Below are 18,131 nucleotides of genomic sequence, written 5' to 3' on the forward strand. Positions count from 1 at the left end.
TGAGAATATTAATTTAATAATCAATAATATAATGAATTGTATAAGATTATTCATAGCTACTGAATATGTGCTTGCACGAAAAATGAATTGAAATAATTTATTGTAAACTTGACAAGTTTGTAATATTTCAGATGAAATATAATTACAATTGCCATTAAATATTATAAAAGTGTTTTACTCACCCAGCACAAATCCTTGTCCTCCTCGTCCTCCTCCTCGTCCACCTCCGACCACCTTCAACCACCTCAGGTTATACCTTGAATAGTAATAAATATTTTCAGTATAAGAACACATCGAAAATATTGTGTAAGGATTAATATAATTGAGTAATTGATTAATTAATTAATTAATAATATAATAAATTGCATAGGCTTATTCATAGCTACTGAATTAGTGCTTGCGCGAAAAACGAATTGAAATAATTTATTGCAAGCATGACAAGTTTGAAAAATTTTGAATACAACATAATTACAATTGCCATTAAATATTATAAGAATATTCATTAATTAATTATTAATATAATAAATTGTATAAGCTTATTCATAGCTGCTGAATATGTGCTCGCGCGAAAAATGAATTGAAATAATTTAATGTAAACATGACTAGTTTGAAATATTTTAGATAAAATATAATTATAATTGCCAGCAAATATTATAAAAGTGTTTTACTCACCGAGCACAAATCCTCGTCCCTCTCCTCCGGAATCACCGCGATTACCCGCAACCACCCCTAACCACCCCCAACGACCACCGCCAACCACCTCGAGTTATACCTCGAATGCTAATGAATATTTTCAGCATGAGAACAAATCAAAAATACCGTGTAAGGTTTAATATAATTTTCTTATCGACATATTCTAAAAAAAAGATTACGAGAAGATTATAAAGTTATAGAAATTTTATTAGCGCACCGACAGCAACTGAATTCAGGCTTGCGCGAAAAACGAATTGAAATAATTTATTGTAAACATGAACGAGGAACCACGGAGCGCTTATCCTGGAAGTCGAGAAATTTTATTAGCGCACCGACAGCTACTGAATTTGGGATTGCGCGAAAAACGAATTGAAATAATTTATTGTAAACATGAACGAGGAACCACGGAGCGCTTATCCTGGAAGTCGAGAAATTTCATTAGCGCTCTAACAGCTACTGGATTCAGGCTTGCGCGAAAAACGATTGAAATAATTTATTGTAAACATGAACGAGGAACCACGGAGCGCTTATCCTGGGAGTCGAGAAATTTTATTAGCGCACCGACAGCTACTGAATTTAGGATTGCGCGAAAAACGAATTGAAATAATTTATTGTAAACATGAACGAGGAACCACGGAGCGCTTATCCTGGAGGTCGAGAAATTTTATTAGCGCACCGACAGCTACTGAATTTAGGATTGCGCGAAAAACGAATTGAAATCATTTATTGTAAACATGAACGAGGAACCACGGAGCGCTTATCCTGGAGGTCGAGAAATTTTATTAGCGCACCGACTGCTACTGAATTTAGGATTGCGCGAAAAACGAATTGAAATAATTGATTGTTAACATGAACGAGGAACCACGGAGCGCTTATCCTGGAAGTCGAGAAATTTTATTAGCGCACCGACTGCTACTGAATTTAGGATTGCGCGAAAAACGAATTGAAATAATTGATTGTTAACATGAACGAGGAACCACGGAGCGCTTATCCTGGAAGTCGAGAAATTTTATTAGCGCACCGACAGCTACTGAATTTGGGATTGCGCGAAAAACGAATTGAAATAATTTATTGTAAACATGAACGAGGAACCACGGAGCGCTTATCCTGGAGGTCGAGAAATTTTATTAGCGCACCGACAGCTACTGAATTTGGGCTTGCGCGAAGAACGAATTGAAATAATTTATTGTAAAGATGACAAGTTTGAAAAAGATTAGATGAAATATAATTGCAATCGCCATCGAATATTATAAAATTGTTAAAATCACCGAGCAGAAATCCTCGTCCCTCTCCTCCTGAATCACCGCGATTACCCGCAACCACCCCTAACCACCCCCAACGACCACCGCCAACCACCTCGAGTTATACCTCGAATGCTAATAAATATTTTCAGCATGAGAACAAATCAAAAATACCGTGTAAGGTTTAATATAATTTTCTTATCGACATATTCTAAAAAAAAGATTACGAGAAGATTATAAAGTTATAGAAATTTTATTAGCGCACCGACAGCAACTGAATTTAGGATTGCGCGAAAAACGAATTGAAATAATTGATTGTTAACATAAACGAGGAACCACGGAGCGCTTATCCTGGGAGTCGAGAAATTTTATTAGCGCACCGACAGCTACTGAATTTAGGATTGCGCGAAAAACGAATCGAAATAATTTATTGTAAACATGAACGCGGAACCACGGAGCGCTTATCCTGGAAGTCGAGTTTCACCGCGTAGCGGACCCGAAGCGCGAGATCCGGGAGGTTGAGAACCCGGTACTCGAAATACGTAGCGGACCCGAAGCGCAGGATCCGGAAGGTTGAGAACCCGTACTCGAAATTTGCGGAGCGCGACTCTCAACCGTCCGCTCTACTGCGCGGTTGTTACCAGACTGAGCAACTCGGCTAGCCGATTTTAGATTGGTGACGTCACTTTCCGAACATCCGAAAATTCAAACTTTGGTTTCGAACTGTAATCCTTGGTATGATGATGTATGATGTACGGAGTATGATGTATGATGTATGATGATATGATATGATGTATAATGATGTTGGTTTTCACATTTCATACAAGAAATACACACTTTATCTCTCCTGCCGATTCCAGACACAAGCGGCCAGGCCCTTCGATGGTCAGCCGTTGACTGAAGATATATCCTTCGGTTAACGGGTCAGGTGATAACGCTGCCGTTCTGCGACAGTTGGATGATGAAAAATTTTGCTCGTATCTTTCAAATGTGTGTTAAAATACACTCGAAGTGTTAAGAAGCTTCGTTCTATCTCTCCCTATCACCTTTTTAGGTCTTTAAATCACTACGCAGCGTTAAATACTGTCTCATATACGAAGCATCCATTTCGTCTCGTTCAAAATTAGCGCATCCGTGATGTATTACAGTTACTCCGAATTTTTTTCCATCCGAATACTTTTCGAAAAACAATTCTGCTCCTCCACCCAACGCAGATACTTCACTTGCGACCAGCTAAAACAGCGTTTCGATTCTATGCCTATGAAAATTCAAGATCGAGAGAGCAAATGAAAAGTTGTTGGAATAATTATGAATATTAATGTTATGGAATACATCGAGCGCGCGTCGAATGGAATCCCATTTCGAAATGAATAATTCTTCACTTTTCATATCATAACTAATCTAGTAATATAGGTAAATAGGATGGTTGGAGGTGTTCGGAAATGGTAGGACATTTCATAAGTTAAAGTCGACGATGATCCGGTGCATCAATTTTATCGTTACAGATTTTCGTTTCCCATGAGGCATAGAGTATTCAACAACGATAATGCAGTCCTTAAAATTCATCATTCATCTCTGTCTGGAAAGCTAATTCGCAAGGCGTGGTATTCTAGATATGTCAAAACTAAACTAGCGGCACGTGTTTGCATTATTAGAAAAATACCCGTACTCTACATACACTGTTGCTAATCCTTTGCTACATTTGGTTTAATCCCCATGCTTCCACAGCACGAATAGTCGGAAATGTTTTTGATTATCCATAATAAAATAAAAGAAGTAACAAAGCTTAAATTTATTGTTAAAGCTCTAATGAATACATCAAACTGCGGTCGAATTCATTTATTATTTGCACATGACCTCTGTATATTTGATAAATTATTCCTAAATACATTGAAACATATGTATTTATAATGAAATATCATGCAATGGGCTGTGTAAACTATAAACTACAATTTCTATCAAATAGCTGCTTTTATGTCAACAGGGCTTTGAGACTCAGTTAAGTTGGATCTCGATTTTTGCCATTGTATGTAGGACATTGGGTTACGAGAACAAATGCGAATTACGAAGAACTCCGTATTAGAGATAAGGATATTTTAGTTCAAGTGTACCTATACACAGAAATCCGTATGTGAATATACTAAAACCTCTGTGTTTATTGTCACAATCTAGTTTTAAACATGTGTATATATGCATATACACATGCGTAAGTATACATATACATATATACACATACATACAGTACATAAATAATTGCCAAGAAATAAGAAACACTCACAACTTGTCTTAAATAGAGTAATACGTAAGGTTAATAATATACAAATTACACAAGCGCACCATAAAACATGGCAAGGGTAATCCTAGTGCAGTGATTGTATAAACTGAAGAAATATACATTTACATATACATGATATAAATTAATAGACTAGAAAAAAGTATTTAGAGAGCTTATCTAATTTCGATCTTGTCACAATAGATCATTAACATAATCAATATACGGTTAAGGCTGTATTAGCTACATTCACTATTAGAGATAACATTTTTTATCCATTTTTATAGTTATTTAATTTCTTGAACAACAAGTTTTCAAATTTCACCGCAAAATGCCCAACGAGTTCTCGTAGTGCAAATACGAGTCCAATCACCTTACAGATGGCATTACATTGATTTTTGCCAACCGCCAACCACCTCGGATCATACCTGGAATAGTAATAAATATTTTCAGTTTAAGAACACATCAAAAATACTGTGTTAGGATTAATGTAAATAATTAATTAAATAATAATATAATCAATTTTATTAGCGCATTGATAGCTACTGAATATGTGCTTGCGCGAAAAATGAATTGAAATAACTTAATGTATACATGGCAAGTTTGAAATATTTTAGATAAAATATAATTACAATTGCCAATGAATATTATGTAAATGATAGACTCACCAAGCAAAAATCCTCGTCCTCCTCGTACACCTTGTTCTCCTTGTCTTCCTCGTCCTCCTCCTCGTCCACCTCCGGCCACCTCCAACCACCGCCACCCACTTGGGTTATACCTTGAATAGTAATAAATATTTTCAGTATAAGAACACATCAAAAATATTATGTAGGGATGAGTATAATTAATTGATTAATTAAGGATATAATAAATTTTATTAGCACATACTGAGTTACTGAGTTTGTGCTTGCGCGAAAACTGAATTGAAATAATTTATTGTAAACATGACAAGTTTGAAAAATTTCAAATACAATACAATGACAATTGCGATTAAATATTGTAAAAATCGTGAACTCACCGAGTACAAATCCCTCGTCTTCCTCATCCACCTTGTTCTCCTGGTCTTTCTCGTCCTCCTCCTCGTCCACCTCCTACCACCTCCAACCACTGTCTAACACCTCCATTAACCACTGATAACCACTTCGGGTTATACCTGCAATGGTAATAAATATTTTCCGTATAAGAACACATCAAAAATATTGGGTAAGCATCAATGTAATTGATTAATTAATTAAATAATAGTAGAATAAATTGTACTAGCGCATTTATCGGTACTGAATTTGTGCTTGCGCGAAAAATGAATTGAAATAATTTATTGTAAACATGATAAGTTTAATAAAATTAGATACAATATAATTACAATTGCCTTTAAATATTATAGAGATATTACACTTACTCCTCCTCTTCCTCCACCTCTTGGTCCTGAAGTCGAGTTTCACCAGGCAGCGGATCTGGAGCGCAGGAACCATGAAGTGCTCGTCCTGGAAGTACAGTTTCACCAGGTAGCGGACTTGGAGCGCAGAAACTACGGAGCACTTGTCCTGGAATTGGAGAGACACCAGGAAGCAGACCCAGAGTGCAGGATCCAGGAGGTAGAGAACCCAGTACTCGAAATCTGCGGAGCGCGATTCTCATACGTCCGCTCTACTGCGCGGTTGTTTCGAGACTGAGGATTTCGGCCAGCTGATTACTATAGATCGATGACGTCAAGGGAGAAAAAATTTTAGGTGACGTCACTTTCTGAACATCCGAACATCTGAACATTCAAACTCTGGTTTCGAACTTTAATACTATGTGTGATGTATGATGTATGATGTATCATATGACAAGATGTATAATGATTTTAGTTTCCACAATACAGACAAGAAATACGCACGTCATCGTTCCTGCTGATTCAAGCGGCTCGGCCCTTCGATGGTCAGCCTTTCACTGAACATATATTTTTCAGTTAATCGGTCAGATAATAACGCTGCCGTTCCGCGATAGTTGGATGATAAGAATTTTTGCTCGTACCTTTCAAACGTGTGTTAAATTACACTCGAAGTTTTAAGAAGCTTCTTTCTATCTCTCCCTGTCAAAAAAAAAAAACAAATCGCCGACAATCACCTTTTTAGATCTTTAAATCAGGACAACGCGTTAAAAACTGTCTCATACACGGAGCATCGATCTCATCTTGATCAAAATTAGCGCAACCGTGATGTATCACAGTTACTCTGAATCTTTTTCCGTACGAACACTTTTCGAAAAACAATTCTGCTTCTCCACCCAACGTAGATACTTCACTTGCGACTAGCTAAAACAGCGTTCCGATTCTATGACTTCGAAAATTCAAGATCGAGAGAGCAAATGAAAAGTTGTTGGAATAATTACGAATATCAAAGTTATGGAATACATTGAGCGCGAGTCGAATAGAATCCCATTTCAAATGAATAATTCTTCTGTTCTCCTGCTATAGACGTATTATTGTAGGTAATCTAGTTTGTCTCCTGGAAAAGCATAAAATTGACAGTATGCATCACGTATTAATCGTCAATGAATCATACTAATAATGTCTTACATGGACCGCATATACATGTGTATCTACGAGGAAAGTGCGGACCTTATGCGCGTGCGTCAAGTTGTTTGAATTTTATTGGCCGACAATTACCGCCTGATTGAGTAGATGACGCAATACTCATCGCGACTGTCAGAAAATAAGATGTTCCTACGTTGTGTTGTTTCGAAAAACAGTTCGTCGATTCGGAGCTGATCCGAAGTAAAATAAATCAGACACACGTCAATCGAGTTAATCAAATCATTACCAACAAAACACCTTACCAAAATTTCACTATACTTTACTTCGCGCTTCCTTTGTGAACTCAGAAGAGGTTATGTTCGCTGCTCGCGAATTGATGCCGCAAAAGTATAAGTGATAGTGACGCGAACCAAATAATTAACAGTGAAGACTCAATTTATCGAGATACATCGGCTCACGGCATCGATTTCATGAAGTTGGAAAGGTGGAAGGCCATTTCTGTAACAAGCGAATTCAGTAAAAAGAAGCAACAAGTCGTACTTTTCCCTTAGAACTCGATCTGAATTCCATTAGATGAGTGTAGAACTGTTTTTCGTAACAACACAACGTAGGGACATCTTATTTTCTGACAGTCTCGACTGGTAGTGCGTCGGCTGCTCAATCAGGCGATAACCGTTCGCTAATAAAATTCAAACGACTTGACGCACGCGCATAAGGTGCGCGCTTTCCTCGTGGACACACAGTATACTCGTTACAACTTATCTCTCTCACTCTGCATTTGATTAATTGATTGTGAGAGGGAACGTATTGGCCACGTAGGTGGAGTGAAAGAAAGAGACAGGCCGTACAAGTATATCTTCTCTCTCTCTCTCTCACTCCGCCACTCTTTCTGTACACGTGACTGCGCGAGACTACCTCCAGTGGTGTAAGCATGGAGCCTAGAGTTACTAGGCTCCATGGGTGTAAGGGTGCTATTCCATGAGCAGTAAAAAGCAGCAGCAGCAGCACTTTTCCCCTATCACCTCCAGCACAAGTTTCTGCTGCTCGCAGTTCAGTTTCTCGAGCGACAAGCCACAAAATCACAAGAATGCACGACTTATTTCATGAGCAGCGCTGCTGCTGCGTAAAATTACCAGACTGATGCTAGTTAAACCACTGCTACTTTTTACTGCTCATGAAATAGCACCCTAAATTTCAAGGCCAGATCGTGCTTGCGACAGAATGCTAGGGTATTTACCCTCAAAAAATTATTCTTGTTCGAGCCAGATATTTTGTTCTACAGTGCTGATCAACCTGGTAAGAGATATCGGCTACTCACTTCTGTTGACAAACCACAAAATGTTTATCAAAATAGGTTAACAGGTTATGTCTTGAACTTCTTGGCTTCAGCTTTCGGACTGAGGTCCGTGCTCCAGCTCTACTTGATTACGAAAAGACTTCAAAATTCACTCGTGGTAAGAAGCAGTAAAATATTTTTCTCCGCTATGCACCGAAAATCAGATGAGTCGCATATTACCTAAATGACAATATTACAATGATATTGCAAATACTTATCATGACTGTACATACAAATCTAGGTTAATTGTCGCGGATATAAATGGATGTTTAAATTTAAGGCATGCTCTGCTTCTAATTTTCTTCTAACTTTGCTTCCTTGGTCACGTAATTTACGTTCGTTTTGTAAAACTGACGTTCGAAGCTTACATTATAGAGATACTAAAAGTTCCATCATCATTTTGAGATTTAAGGTTAATTGTAAGTCTTACAATTTTACTTGCATTAATTCTTCAGTTGGCCATCTTACAATCGATCCAATGCCTAGTCTGAAGGATGAGTCTGATGGGGATGGGGAGGAAATGTCTCACGACAGCAATGATAGCAACCAAAGTTCAGCGTCTTGTGACAGCAGTGCCGAACACACAGATAGCGATGATTCCTCGGAGATGGATGAAGATGAATGCGAGAGGCGCAGGACAGAATGCATGGAAAATTTGGTCGATCTTGAAAGGCAGTTCACTCTGCTCAAAGAGCAGTAAGCCCATCTTTCATCATTGATTTTAATGCTTCTGAATTATACTCAAGTTTCCAAAACATCAAATGCAAAATAAAAAATGTCCCAAAATTACGAAATCCCTGATATCAATTTTCAACCTTAAATCCAAATGAAGTAGTTCATTTCACCATAATGTTGTCATATTTCTAAAGTAAACATTCTTGTGCTCCTCATGTTTCTTCTCAGATCTATTCAATAATCTATCATACGTACACTTTAATCGTCAAGATTTAGTCTTCGTTATCTCAGCTCTCACCTTTGTAAAAAGAACTAAACTCTGATGTAAAATTTCATTCATCCAACTTTTTAATGTTCTCTTTAACTTGATTACGTGTTCCTGCGAGTAACTGAGTTGATTTGTTTGCAGATTATACAGGGAGCGAATCACTCAGGTGGACACTAAGCTTGGCGAGGTAAAAATTGGAAAATCTGAAGAATATTTAGTACCCTTAGAACGGCTGAAAGAAAATATGAAAACTAAAACCGAAGTCGCTGGCATTTTGAAACAGTATCGGTTGCAAAATATTCAAAATAAATACCTAGCCGAAGAACAAGCAGCGTTGCAAAATTTCCAAAGTGAGAAAGAACTAATTTGGGATTACTTTCACAATGAACTCCAAGAAAAAATACGAAGGCTTGAAGAGGATAGAAATAACGTAGACATCCACGCCGATTTGTGGCTTAACTCTAGCGGCAGAAGACGCAGGGGTCACACTGATCGCAGACGTGCCGTATCTGTCGCCGGTCCCTACATAGTTTATATGCTTAACGATGCAGACATTTTAGAGGACTGGGCTGTAATTAAAAAAAGTTTGAGCAGTCGTAAGGCAGAAATATTGTAGAACCGTCAGTAAGGTTGCTCAAAAACGCCAAATACGATAACAGTAAATAAAGTTATTCGCCTTATACTGTCAAATCTGCAGATTTGAAGTACTGAATATTGCATGAGAAATCTTGTCTTAGAAGTACGCGTGTGAGTAAATCAGCAATACATGCTTCGGAGGTTACAAAGTTATGATTAAATTTACAAAATATTGCTTTTAAACAACTTGTGAAACACAAGTTCTGTATTCACACACACAACAGTGTCCTTCGAAAAAACATTTTTTATGGATTTTGATACCAAATTAAAATGCAATGTTCACAATCATGAAACAAATTGGTATTCAATCAACCCTTTAATACTGACAGATTTGAGGATCAACTCGTAATGCAGTAACCACCACGGTGAGAAGTCAGTTACAGATATTTCAAATATTTTATGTCTAATGTTGAAAATGAATCTGTACAGCTCAGTTTTTTCTCAATCCGTAATTAATTATAGATTAGAATAGTATACATCTTAAGACTCGTGGTATAAATATTTTCCAATAACAAAATAAAGAGATGTTTACCGGACGCATTTATTGTAACTCCGACTTGATTTGTTGAACCTCTTCATTTCCATCGGCAGAAAAACCTCAATATGTATCCGGAGTAAGGGAGCAGAGGATTTTCAAGAATTTTCATAATCTGCCTTATTATGCAAAGTTATGGATTTGAATCCAGTCAATTGCCCAAGATTCGTGCTACTACTCAGTAATCAACACATACGTATCTAAAGAGATAACGTGTTTTGTCGCTATTCGAAAGTAAGCAAAATACAAAACAATCTGCCACATATGGATTGTTTGAAATTTCATCAATGCACCGCAGCAATCGATAATTCCCGATTCATCAGGATTATCAAATACATGTAGGAACTTGGAATGAATTATGAAAACAACGATCACAAAATCAGTTTATATGCTGACGTAAATCGCAAGTTAATCTTTAATTTACATTGCGTCGTGCTACATGTAATGGTAATACGTACAACATACTCTATAATATCCGTTTAGACGAGCTTGTTACATCGTCCTAGACTTATTACTCTAGTCACACAAATAGTACTTCCACTTATTTTTTTTTTTTTTTTCTTTTTAATCTCAATGTTCACCTGATCTGTTTTCTTTCTTTATTTTCAATGTGTGGCTCGTCAATGTTGTGGTTTAGATGATAGTTCATGATTACAGAATGATTAAATTTTTTAAAAAATCAGACATTGACGCTAATTTGTTCAATGAGAAACATGATTTATTGCTCAAATTATTGTTAAACATAAGGAACGATAGGTTGTATTAAGATCATAACGTGATCTATTTGTTATTATATATGATCATCCTAAACACACATACTTCGCTACAATATAGTTTGGAATAGAAATTTTACATTCAACAAGCAATGCTATGAGTTTCCGACACGTTAGTTATTTATAAACTTTATATTCTAACGATAATAATGAACCGAATGTATACAGTAGGAGAACATACAGCAACCATATATGCTTATAATAGTAGACAGATTTTTAATCGAATAAAAACAATTTTTCGTCATATTATTCATATATATATATATATATAAATAAAAATTCCATAATATGGATATAATGTTATTAGACTCCCATGCGTAATCATAGCTGAAACGCCAGTAAAGATTGACTAATATGTACAAGGCAGACGACGCAAAGAAATCAAAGTGTATGTATGTAATTGAAAAAAAGCTTTTCTCTTTGGAAATTGGAAATTTGTGAACTTTTGTAAAACTAATCTAAAGCATTCGTTTGAAAAAATCTAACTTATATCTGCACATCTAAGTCAAGTGTAATTTTGAAATTTTTCAATATCTATTCAACTGAATAACAGATTGAAGAGATTTTTTCTTTGCGCTAATTTCAGTAGAGCAACCTTGTACATACTGCATATAATGTTTAAAGTGTGAGTGCGTGAATATGTATGTGTGTCTATATAGATATTTCAATCTATACAATACTGTAACAAAACGAGTAACACTTGGCTCCTTTGAATATTCGTGTTTCTTTTTGTTTATTTTCGTTGTTTGTTCGTTAAATTCAATTTCAAAAATCGCATTCGTCACAAGCCTTAAAAATATTCAGTCTTTAAGGAAATGATTATATAATATTATATATAGGTATTTCAAAGATCCTCTTAAAATCTGCACTATAACTCAGTGCTGTTTTTGTCCGTATAATAATAACAATAATAATTTTTATTATTATTATTCTTATTGTTGTTATTATTATTTAAAGTAAGTACACGTAACGTACCTCTGACTAACGCTCGAGTAATTAAACAACATTAAAATTATATGAATAACCAATTTATAATGTATAAATTAAGTCAGTTTATGATGTCTATAGATTTATTATACTTATGAGTAAATTACGTAACACATTTACACCGCAGCAATTGTTTTGTAACCGTTTCGATATTCTCTGAAATGTCTTAATATCATTGCGACCCTGTGCTCAGAATTCGGCATCCCAACATTAAATTCTCATCTCATATCTGATTTATATTGAGGAATTCGGATTAACGAACAAAAAACAATACAAAAACACTCGAAACCCTCCAATTTTATCCATAAAACTTGGATCTCTTTAATACTCGTAATGCAATTTAGTAACGTGGACAAATTTTTAGATTTTCACTAGTATTTATTTCGAATGGAAGGGAAATCAAAAATTTAGCTGTACGTTTCAGTAACAAAATTGAACATACGTATCTATATAATTAACAAGAGAACGAACAAAACTTACGAATTTATCATTTATTATAATATTCTGCTACATCGTCCGAACTTTATCAATCATTCGACGTACCAGAAGCTAAACAAACTTTGGGGTATTACAACGAGTATTTTGCACCGAATTTTTTCGCCGCCTTGTATTATTCTATACATAAAGTTTTCAGACAGTTGCCCAATTGAATGTAGCCGCAGAAGGTGATCGTGCGTAACTTTTTTACGATGATTAAACGATGTATAGGTATAATCATACATCATTTCGCCATTATACTTTCAGAGCTGACGGTACATAACACTAACAATAATAGTGACGATAATAGTAATATTCGTTGTCTATTTCAAGGTGGATTTCTTTTTCTCGTGAAGAACGGGGGCGGAATTCGGTTTGCCCGACACGGAGTCGCTCCGACATAGAAGAACGTTTTTGTAGGCGCTTCTGTATTCGGAACTCATAACAACGTATATTATCGGGTTGATACACGTTGTCAGATATATGAGAATGTACCCAGCGATGTTGAGGCCCCGCCAATCGACCATGTCCTTGAAAGTCTTGGTAATGGTGATGGGCAAGTAGCATATAAGGAAGGACACGAATATCACCATTATCATCTTAAGCAGCTTCTTGTCCTTCGTGGTGAGCTTTCCCGTCTCAAACTGCCGCGTCCTCACGCTTCGAAATCGGGACTCTCGTCTTATAACGTTCGACTTCTTGCCGGAGCGTTTCTCCGACGGCGAATCCGACCGCGAACTGACAAAGTCCTCGGATATCTCGTCGTATCGCGACATCTGCGAGGTTAGGAGACTCTCCGATGAGTTTTGAATCCCCTGGAATCTCCTCGGCACCTGCAGGCTGTTCACCTCGAATCGCCGCGAGCGCTGATCGTCGCCGACGCTCTCGGCGTTGATGATATTCTGGTTGTCACCGTGCGCCTCGACGTAAACCTCCTCGAACCTGATCTGCGGCCTGGTATCGAAGAGTCTCGGCTTCGGGTTCTTCCCCGTGGGTGTTTCAGGCTCCCCGTTTCTCCCCTGAACGTTGCTGTCCATGAACGGAATCTCGTCGTCCCGCTCCTCGAGACTGGACTTGGACTCCTTGTCTCGGTCGGTAAGGTTGTTGTTGCTCACGCTAAAAACCCCGGTGGTGTTCTTCTTCGTATCGGTAAGGGGGTTTCCCGGAGTCCCGCCGTTCTCTCGATCCCTGTTCTTCGCATCTTCGGCCAAGCCGAAGCTCACCGATTGGCTCTTGCCCGAATCGTTTTTGTACTCGCTACGCATTCCGGACAAATTCACCGAGGAGTTTCGAAGATTGACAACGAACTTCGCTCCGTTCTCCTTCCTCGATCCTTGCTCGGAGCTGGCCGAGGATCTTCGGTACCTTCCATCCAGCCTCGGCGAGCACTGAGCGACGTATTCGAACTTCGAGGATTGACGGAAGTTCTGGTAGCTCGAGCTGAGTCTCGGGGATGCGGCGCCGATGAAGCTGAGCTTGTCCTGCCTGGTCGGCGAGCTTCCGTTCTCCGTCGTCATCGTCGCCACGCAGCTCGAGCCGATCGCGGAGTCCTCGAGGTTCTGGCCCTTGGTGTACTTCACCTCGAGGTTCGACTTCGCCTGGTCTTTTCCAAGCTTGTTGCGTCTGCTTCTGAGCGCCGTCTTCCTTACGATGTAAAATATCCTCGCGTAACAGACTATGATCGCCAGACAAGGGGTGAGGAAGGCCAGGATGAAGAGGAACTCCTTAGGGCTCCGCCCGTGGACATCGGGCAGAATGGAACAGGAGCCGATCGCCGGGTCCAGGCCGAAACGACCCCATTGACCGAACCACGTCGCCACCAAAGCTCCGAAACCGCAAATCCATATGGCGACGAGCATCAGGACCAGGTACTTCGGCTTGTAGAGTCTGGAATCAGAACGGGGAAAAACAGTGAGCCATATGTCAGGCGGGGGACCCGCACTCTGATCGGTCTTATCTTGCAAGCGTTGGCGGCCGGAGATTGATTGACTTCGCTTAACATATCGATCCAGGTAAGAAATTACCCAGCGGGTTCAATAAGGTGTATCAATTCCGCTTGTACCAAGATCGAGCGGTTTGTCGAGATTCGTTTTATGTTAGTCGGATATTTCTAGCCGCAGCGCAGTGTGATTAACTCGATCAAAGGATGATTGGAAGTACGAGTAAATGAAAAAGAACAAAAATAAGATCGAGGTATTCTTTCATATTGCACAAGCTGAAAAATCATTAGTACTACAAGAAAGGGGAATTCAACAGTTACTAGTCGTTTTTTGGATTTTGGACGTTTATGACACTCATACCGAGACACTCGACTAATCGTAAATTATACACTTGTGTTTATTCTCTTATAATCTGAAGGAGATTCACACCCCCTGGAACGATATTTGATCGCGTAACTCAAACAAGATTTGAGATGAATCTTCAGTCTAATAACACCGGAAAACTTTTAGTGTTATTGCCTTAGGCTACGTCAGATGAGAGTCTGAACCATCTTAAACTGAAATAAAAACGGATGCCTAATCTCGTTACCAGTGAAAGTACGAATGTATGCACGTACATATAAATACTACAATCTCTTCAAATGGTACGAGATTACCGTAAACACACACGTATAAAGTTCGTTACACCTATTTTTAATCGTTATTCGATGTTATCCAAGTGTGTGGAGCCGGACACGTTGCAGAAACAGATGTTCTCGATTGAGAGATGAAAAATAGAATGACCACAAAGTATTTTTCATTGGAGTTAACGCGAGCTATCGAAATCTATTAAAAAAAAATATGAATAAATCAGTACGGTTTCGAATGTAGCTGTAATAGCTAATAATAACCCTATAGAAGTTTACAAATACTTGAATATCCATCATCCTCCGAAAAGAAAATACTTGTTGTAGCACTACTTCTTTTATTTAGCTGGGAATAATTTTCAGAAGAATCGAAACTGAACAAAGTGCAGACACCGAACCGATAATATGGAGTCAACAATATACAGTTTTTACTTCAGGTATTTATTTACTCGAGCAAACTCGTATTTTAGCAATTACCCTCTAACTGTATCATGTTTTTTTTTTTTTTCTATCGATCAAAATGTTCCTTTAAGCTTAATTTAAAGTTACCCCACAGTTTTCATGCCAACATCAACAACGAGAGGGTAAAAACGTACGAAACATTTTCCAATTATCTCGTAAGCATACCTTGGTCTTAAATTCACGAGTCAAGCAGAATGTTCGATATAACGGCGGTGTAAGTAACGATAATAGGGTATAAAAGGATACTCGACAAAGTTCTCCTTTCGTTGTTAGACCAAGTTATCAGTTTGATTAAAGTAACCGATGAGAAAACGGGCCGTTTAGTATGGGAACTGATTTAAGGGGGATTTTGAGCTAATTTACATATTACTCCAAGCAGTCCTAGGCTACAACAACAACCAGTTGGAAAAGTTTTACAGAATGAAGTATGCGATGCGTACATACTTGGCTTCTTTTTAATTTGTTTATTTTTTTTTTTTTATCTCTCTCACTGGGTATGACCGAACAAACGACAGAATATTTTGATGGGTTAAGATTTTTACTGCTGCTGAGACACATTACACGTAAAAATATACTGGTTATTGAAAAAATTTCCTCGACAAACCTCTCAAGTCCTTCGAAAACGACGTTACATCTTGAAATTGCTAAACTTGGACTGTCAAGTTTCTTATAAGATTTTCAGCATAGTCACTTCATTTTTCATGCATAGAATCACTCTCGGTTGTGTTACAGAGTTACATATTGGTAAAATTGACGATATGGGATCGTGAAATTCGAAGCACGTTTTCGCGAAATTTAAATATAATCTTGCAATTCATTCTGGTACACGATCATCATTCAAGCTAACTCTGATAAATGTGTGAAATATTAGCATTTTTCAAAGTAAGTCGAAATATCGGTGGCATGAAAAAATAAGGTACAAGCATTTTGAAACTTATTTTCATTCGTTGATCAGTATAAAATCTATCGACGATATGCTCGGAGAATGATAAACGGGTACGCATTCTTCAGACAAATTAGCTAATATTATTCCACCGGAAATACGTGCTCGGACATGAAATCTTAGTTGACCAGAAATTTATTTAAAACCTCGAAAATGACAATGTGTCGGTTTTACAGGATAAAATTTTTTAAATTAGCTTACTACGATTATATAATGTTTCACAAAGCTTTTGAAAACTCTCGATAACAATTTTGTGAAGATATTCTTCCTGGAGATCGCCTAGTAAAAGCTAGATATTTTTTTAAGAATGAACAATGAAGTTTCGATCCAAATAATTGAAAGAATGTGTTTTAAAAAAATGCTTAATAATTGATTTATCAATCTCATCGCAGAATATAACGATAACGCGAGTAAATCTGTACTCGCTGATAATTTTCGGGCATGCTGATCGTTGTTTTCATGAATTGTTTACACTTATCGTTGATGATTAACCCTGACTAAAAATGCATATTCATTACCTGAATACATCATTGATCAATTTTGATTTTCACGAACCAAAAGATGCAGTCGACTGAATTCAATTTGACAGGAAAAACAAGTCCGATAATAAAAACAGTAAGCGCTGAGATAGTAGGGTTTGTTTTCATAAGGGCTCACGAATAGTTTTCGGGAAAGCTGAGGAAGGTAGAGCATGTGAGAAATTGTCGAGACATAATAGAGGCTGGGAATATAGAGAGAGATTCTACCGGCTTGCTTACCTCGGATAGAGCCGGGGATGTCCAATCATGACGTATCGATTGATGGTGATGGCCAAGACGGTGAAGATACTAACGGCCACCAAGCTGTACCTCAGCAGCGGAAACAAACGGCAAAGAAGCTGTCCATGGAGCCAAGCGCTGTGCCAAAAGGTCGACGTTGCCAGCGGCAAATTAAAGCAACAGAACATCAAGTCCGAGACGGACAAGTTCATTATGAAGACTGCCGTCGCGTTGCGAAGCTGCAACAAAAGGGAAGAAGAAGATGAACGTGTCGTTAATGTTATATCGGAAAATAATTGGAAACAGGACGGAGGTAAAAGGCAAAAGGGGTTAGAAAAATATACCCTTGTCCGTAAAACGGTGTTCAATCAAGCAAGACATCAGGAGGGTAATAAAAAAAAAAAAACATCATCGAAGGGAAGTGAAAAAAATTAAGATATGTAACAGCCGAAATAAGACATATAACAGAGTTTATTTATTTTTTATTATAGGTACTTTACTATTTTTCATTTCTCACCGTAACCGAATAATAACGTTCTGAACACGAAATGAAAATTAGTTTTTCAGTTGTAACAAGAACATCTTACAGCAAATAATACTATTCTTTTTAATCATTGTTACTTGTACTATATTTTCTTGTGATTATTCCGGCAATCCGATGTTGATTATACAAAATTAAATTATTTTTAAGGCCTTATTCAACTATAAAAATATTTTAAACTGATCAAACATATTCAATGTAGCAATGACCAAAAAATGTAGTATTGACACAACTGTAATCACTACGTATAGTCAGTTGTGGCATATTTTCTTATGATTTCAATAATATGTAAACCGTTATTGTAACATCACCCCTTTTACCAGAATTATCTACTACCAATGAAATTTTGATCAGTGTATACATATATATAAAATCTGCAGTAAATGGTTTAATTAAAAACATACAATAAAATGTTTACAAATTGTTTTAACATAGAAATACCACTAGAGAAAA

General features: G+C 37.4%; 2 protein-coding genes and 2 long non-coding RNA genes across 11 annotated transcripts in view; 1 reads left to right on the plus strand and 3 right to left on the minus strand.

Annotated features, from left to right (window-relative positions):
* Positions 1–227: 227 nt before the first annotated feature.
* Positions 228–2,818, minus strand: LOC124306926 (uncharacterized). The gene is made up of 3 exons (XR_006908721.1): positions 2,772–2,818; positions 673–780; positions 228–256 (listed from the first exon to the last, which is right to left on the minus strand). It is a non-coding gene; the product is annotated as an uncharacterized LOC124306926 (long non-coding RNA).
* A 2,404-nt stretch (positions 2,819–5,222) lies between these two features.
* On the minus strand, positions 5,223–6,475 carry LOC124307828 (uncharacterized). The gene is made up of 3 exons (XR_006908860.1): positions 6,083–6,475; positions 5,603–5,889; positions 5,223–5,359 (listed from the first exon to the last, which is right to left on the minus strand). It is a non-coding gene; the product is annotated as an uncharacterized LOC124307828 (long non-coding RNA).
* Positions 6,476–7,652: 1,177 nt separating this feature from the next.
* On the plus strand, positions 7,653–10,172 carry LOC124307816 (breast cancer metastasis-suppressor 1-like protein). Its single transcript, XM_046769917.1, has 3 exons — positions 7,653–8,175; positions 8,513–8,753; positions 9,142–10,172. The coding sequence occupies exons 2-3, from the start codon at positions 8,536–8,538 to the stop codon at positions 9,614–9,616; spliced, it is 693 nt and encodes a 230-aa protein (XP_046625873.1). The 5' UTR covers positions 7,653–8,175; positions 8,513–8,535; the 3' UTR covers positions 9,617–10,172.
* Positions 10,173–10,550: 378 nt separating this feature from the next.
* The window catches only part of LOC124307792 (G-protein coupled receptor moody), an 86,091-nt gene continuing 78,510 nt past the window's right edge, over positions 10,551–18,131 (minus strand). For all 8 annotated transcript variants that reach the window (XM_046769874.1, XM_046769872.1, XM_046769868.1 and 5 more), the window contains 2 exons: positions 17,138–17,376; positions 10,551–14,295 (listed from right to left, as the gene is read on the minus strand). In XM_046769874.1, the coding sequence (XP_046625830.1) occupies positions 12,732–14,295; positions 17,138–17,376 (1,803 nt within the window). In that variant the 3' untranslated portion in view covers positions 10,551–12,731. The remainder of the gene's footprint in view (positions 14,296–17,137; positions 17,377–18,131) is intronic.

The sequence above is a fragment of the Neodiprion virginianus genome, chromosome 6, assembly GCF_021901495.1.
Source record: "Neodiprion virginianus isolate iyNeoVirg1 chromosome 6, iyNeoVirg1.1, whole genome shotgun sequence".
In the NCBI taxonomy this organism is placed as follows: domain Eukaryota; kingdom Metazoa; phylum Arthropoda; class Insecta; order Hymenoptera; family Diprionidae; genus Neodiprion; species Neodiprion virginianus.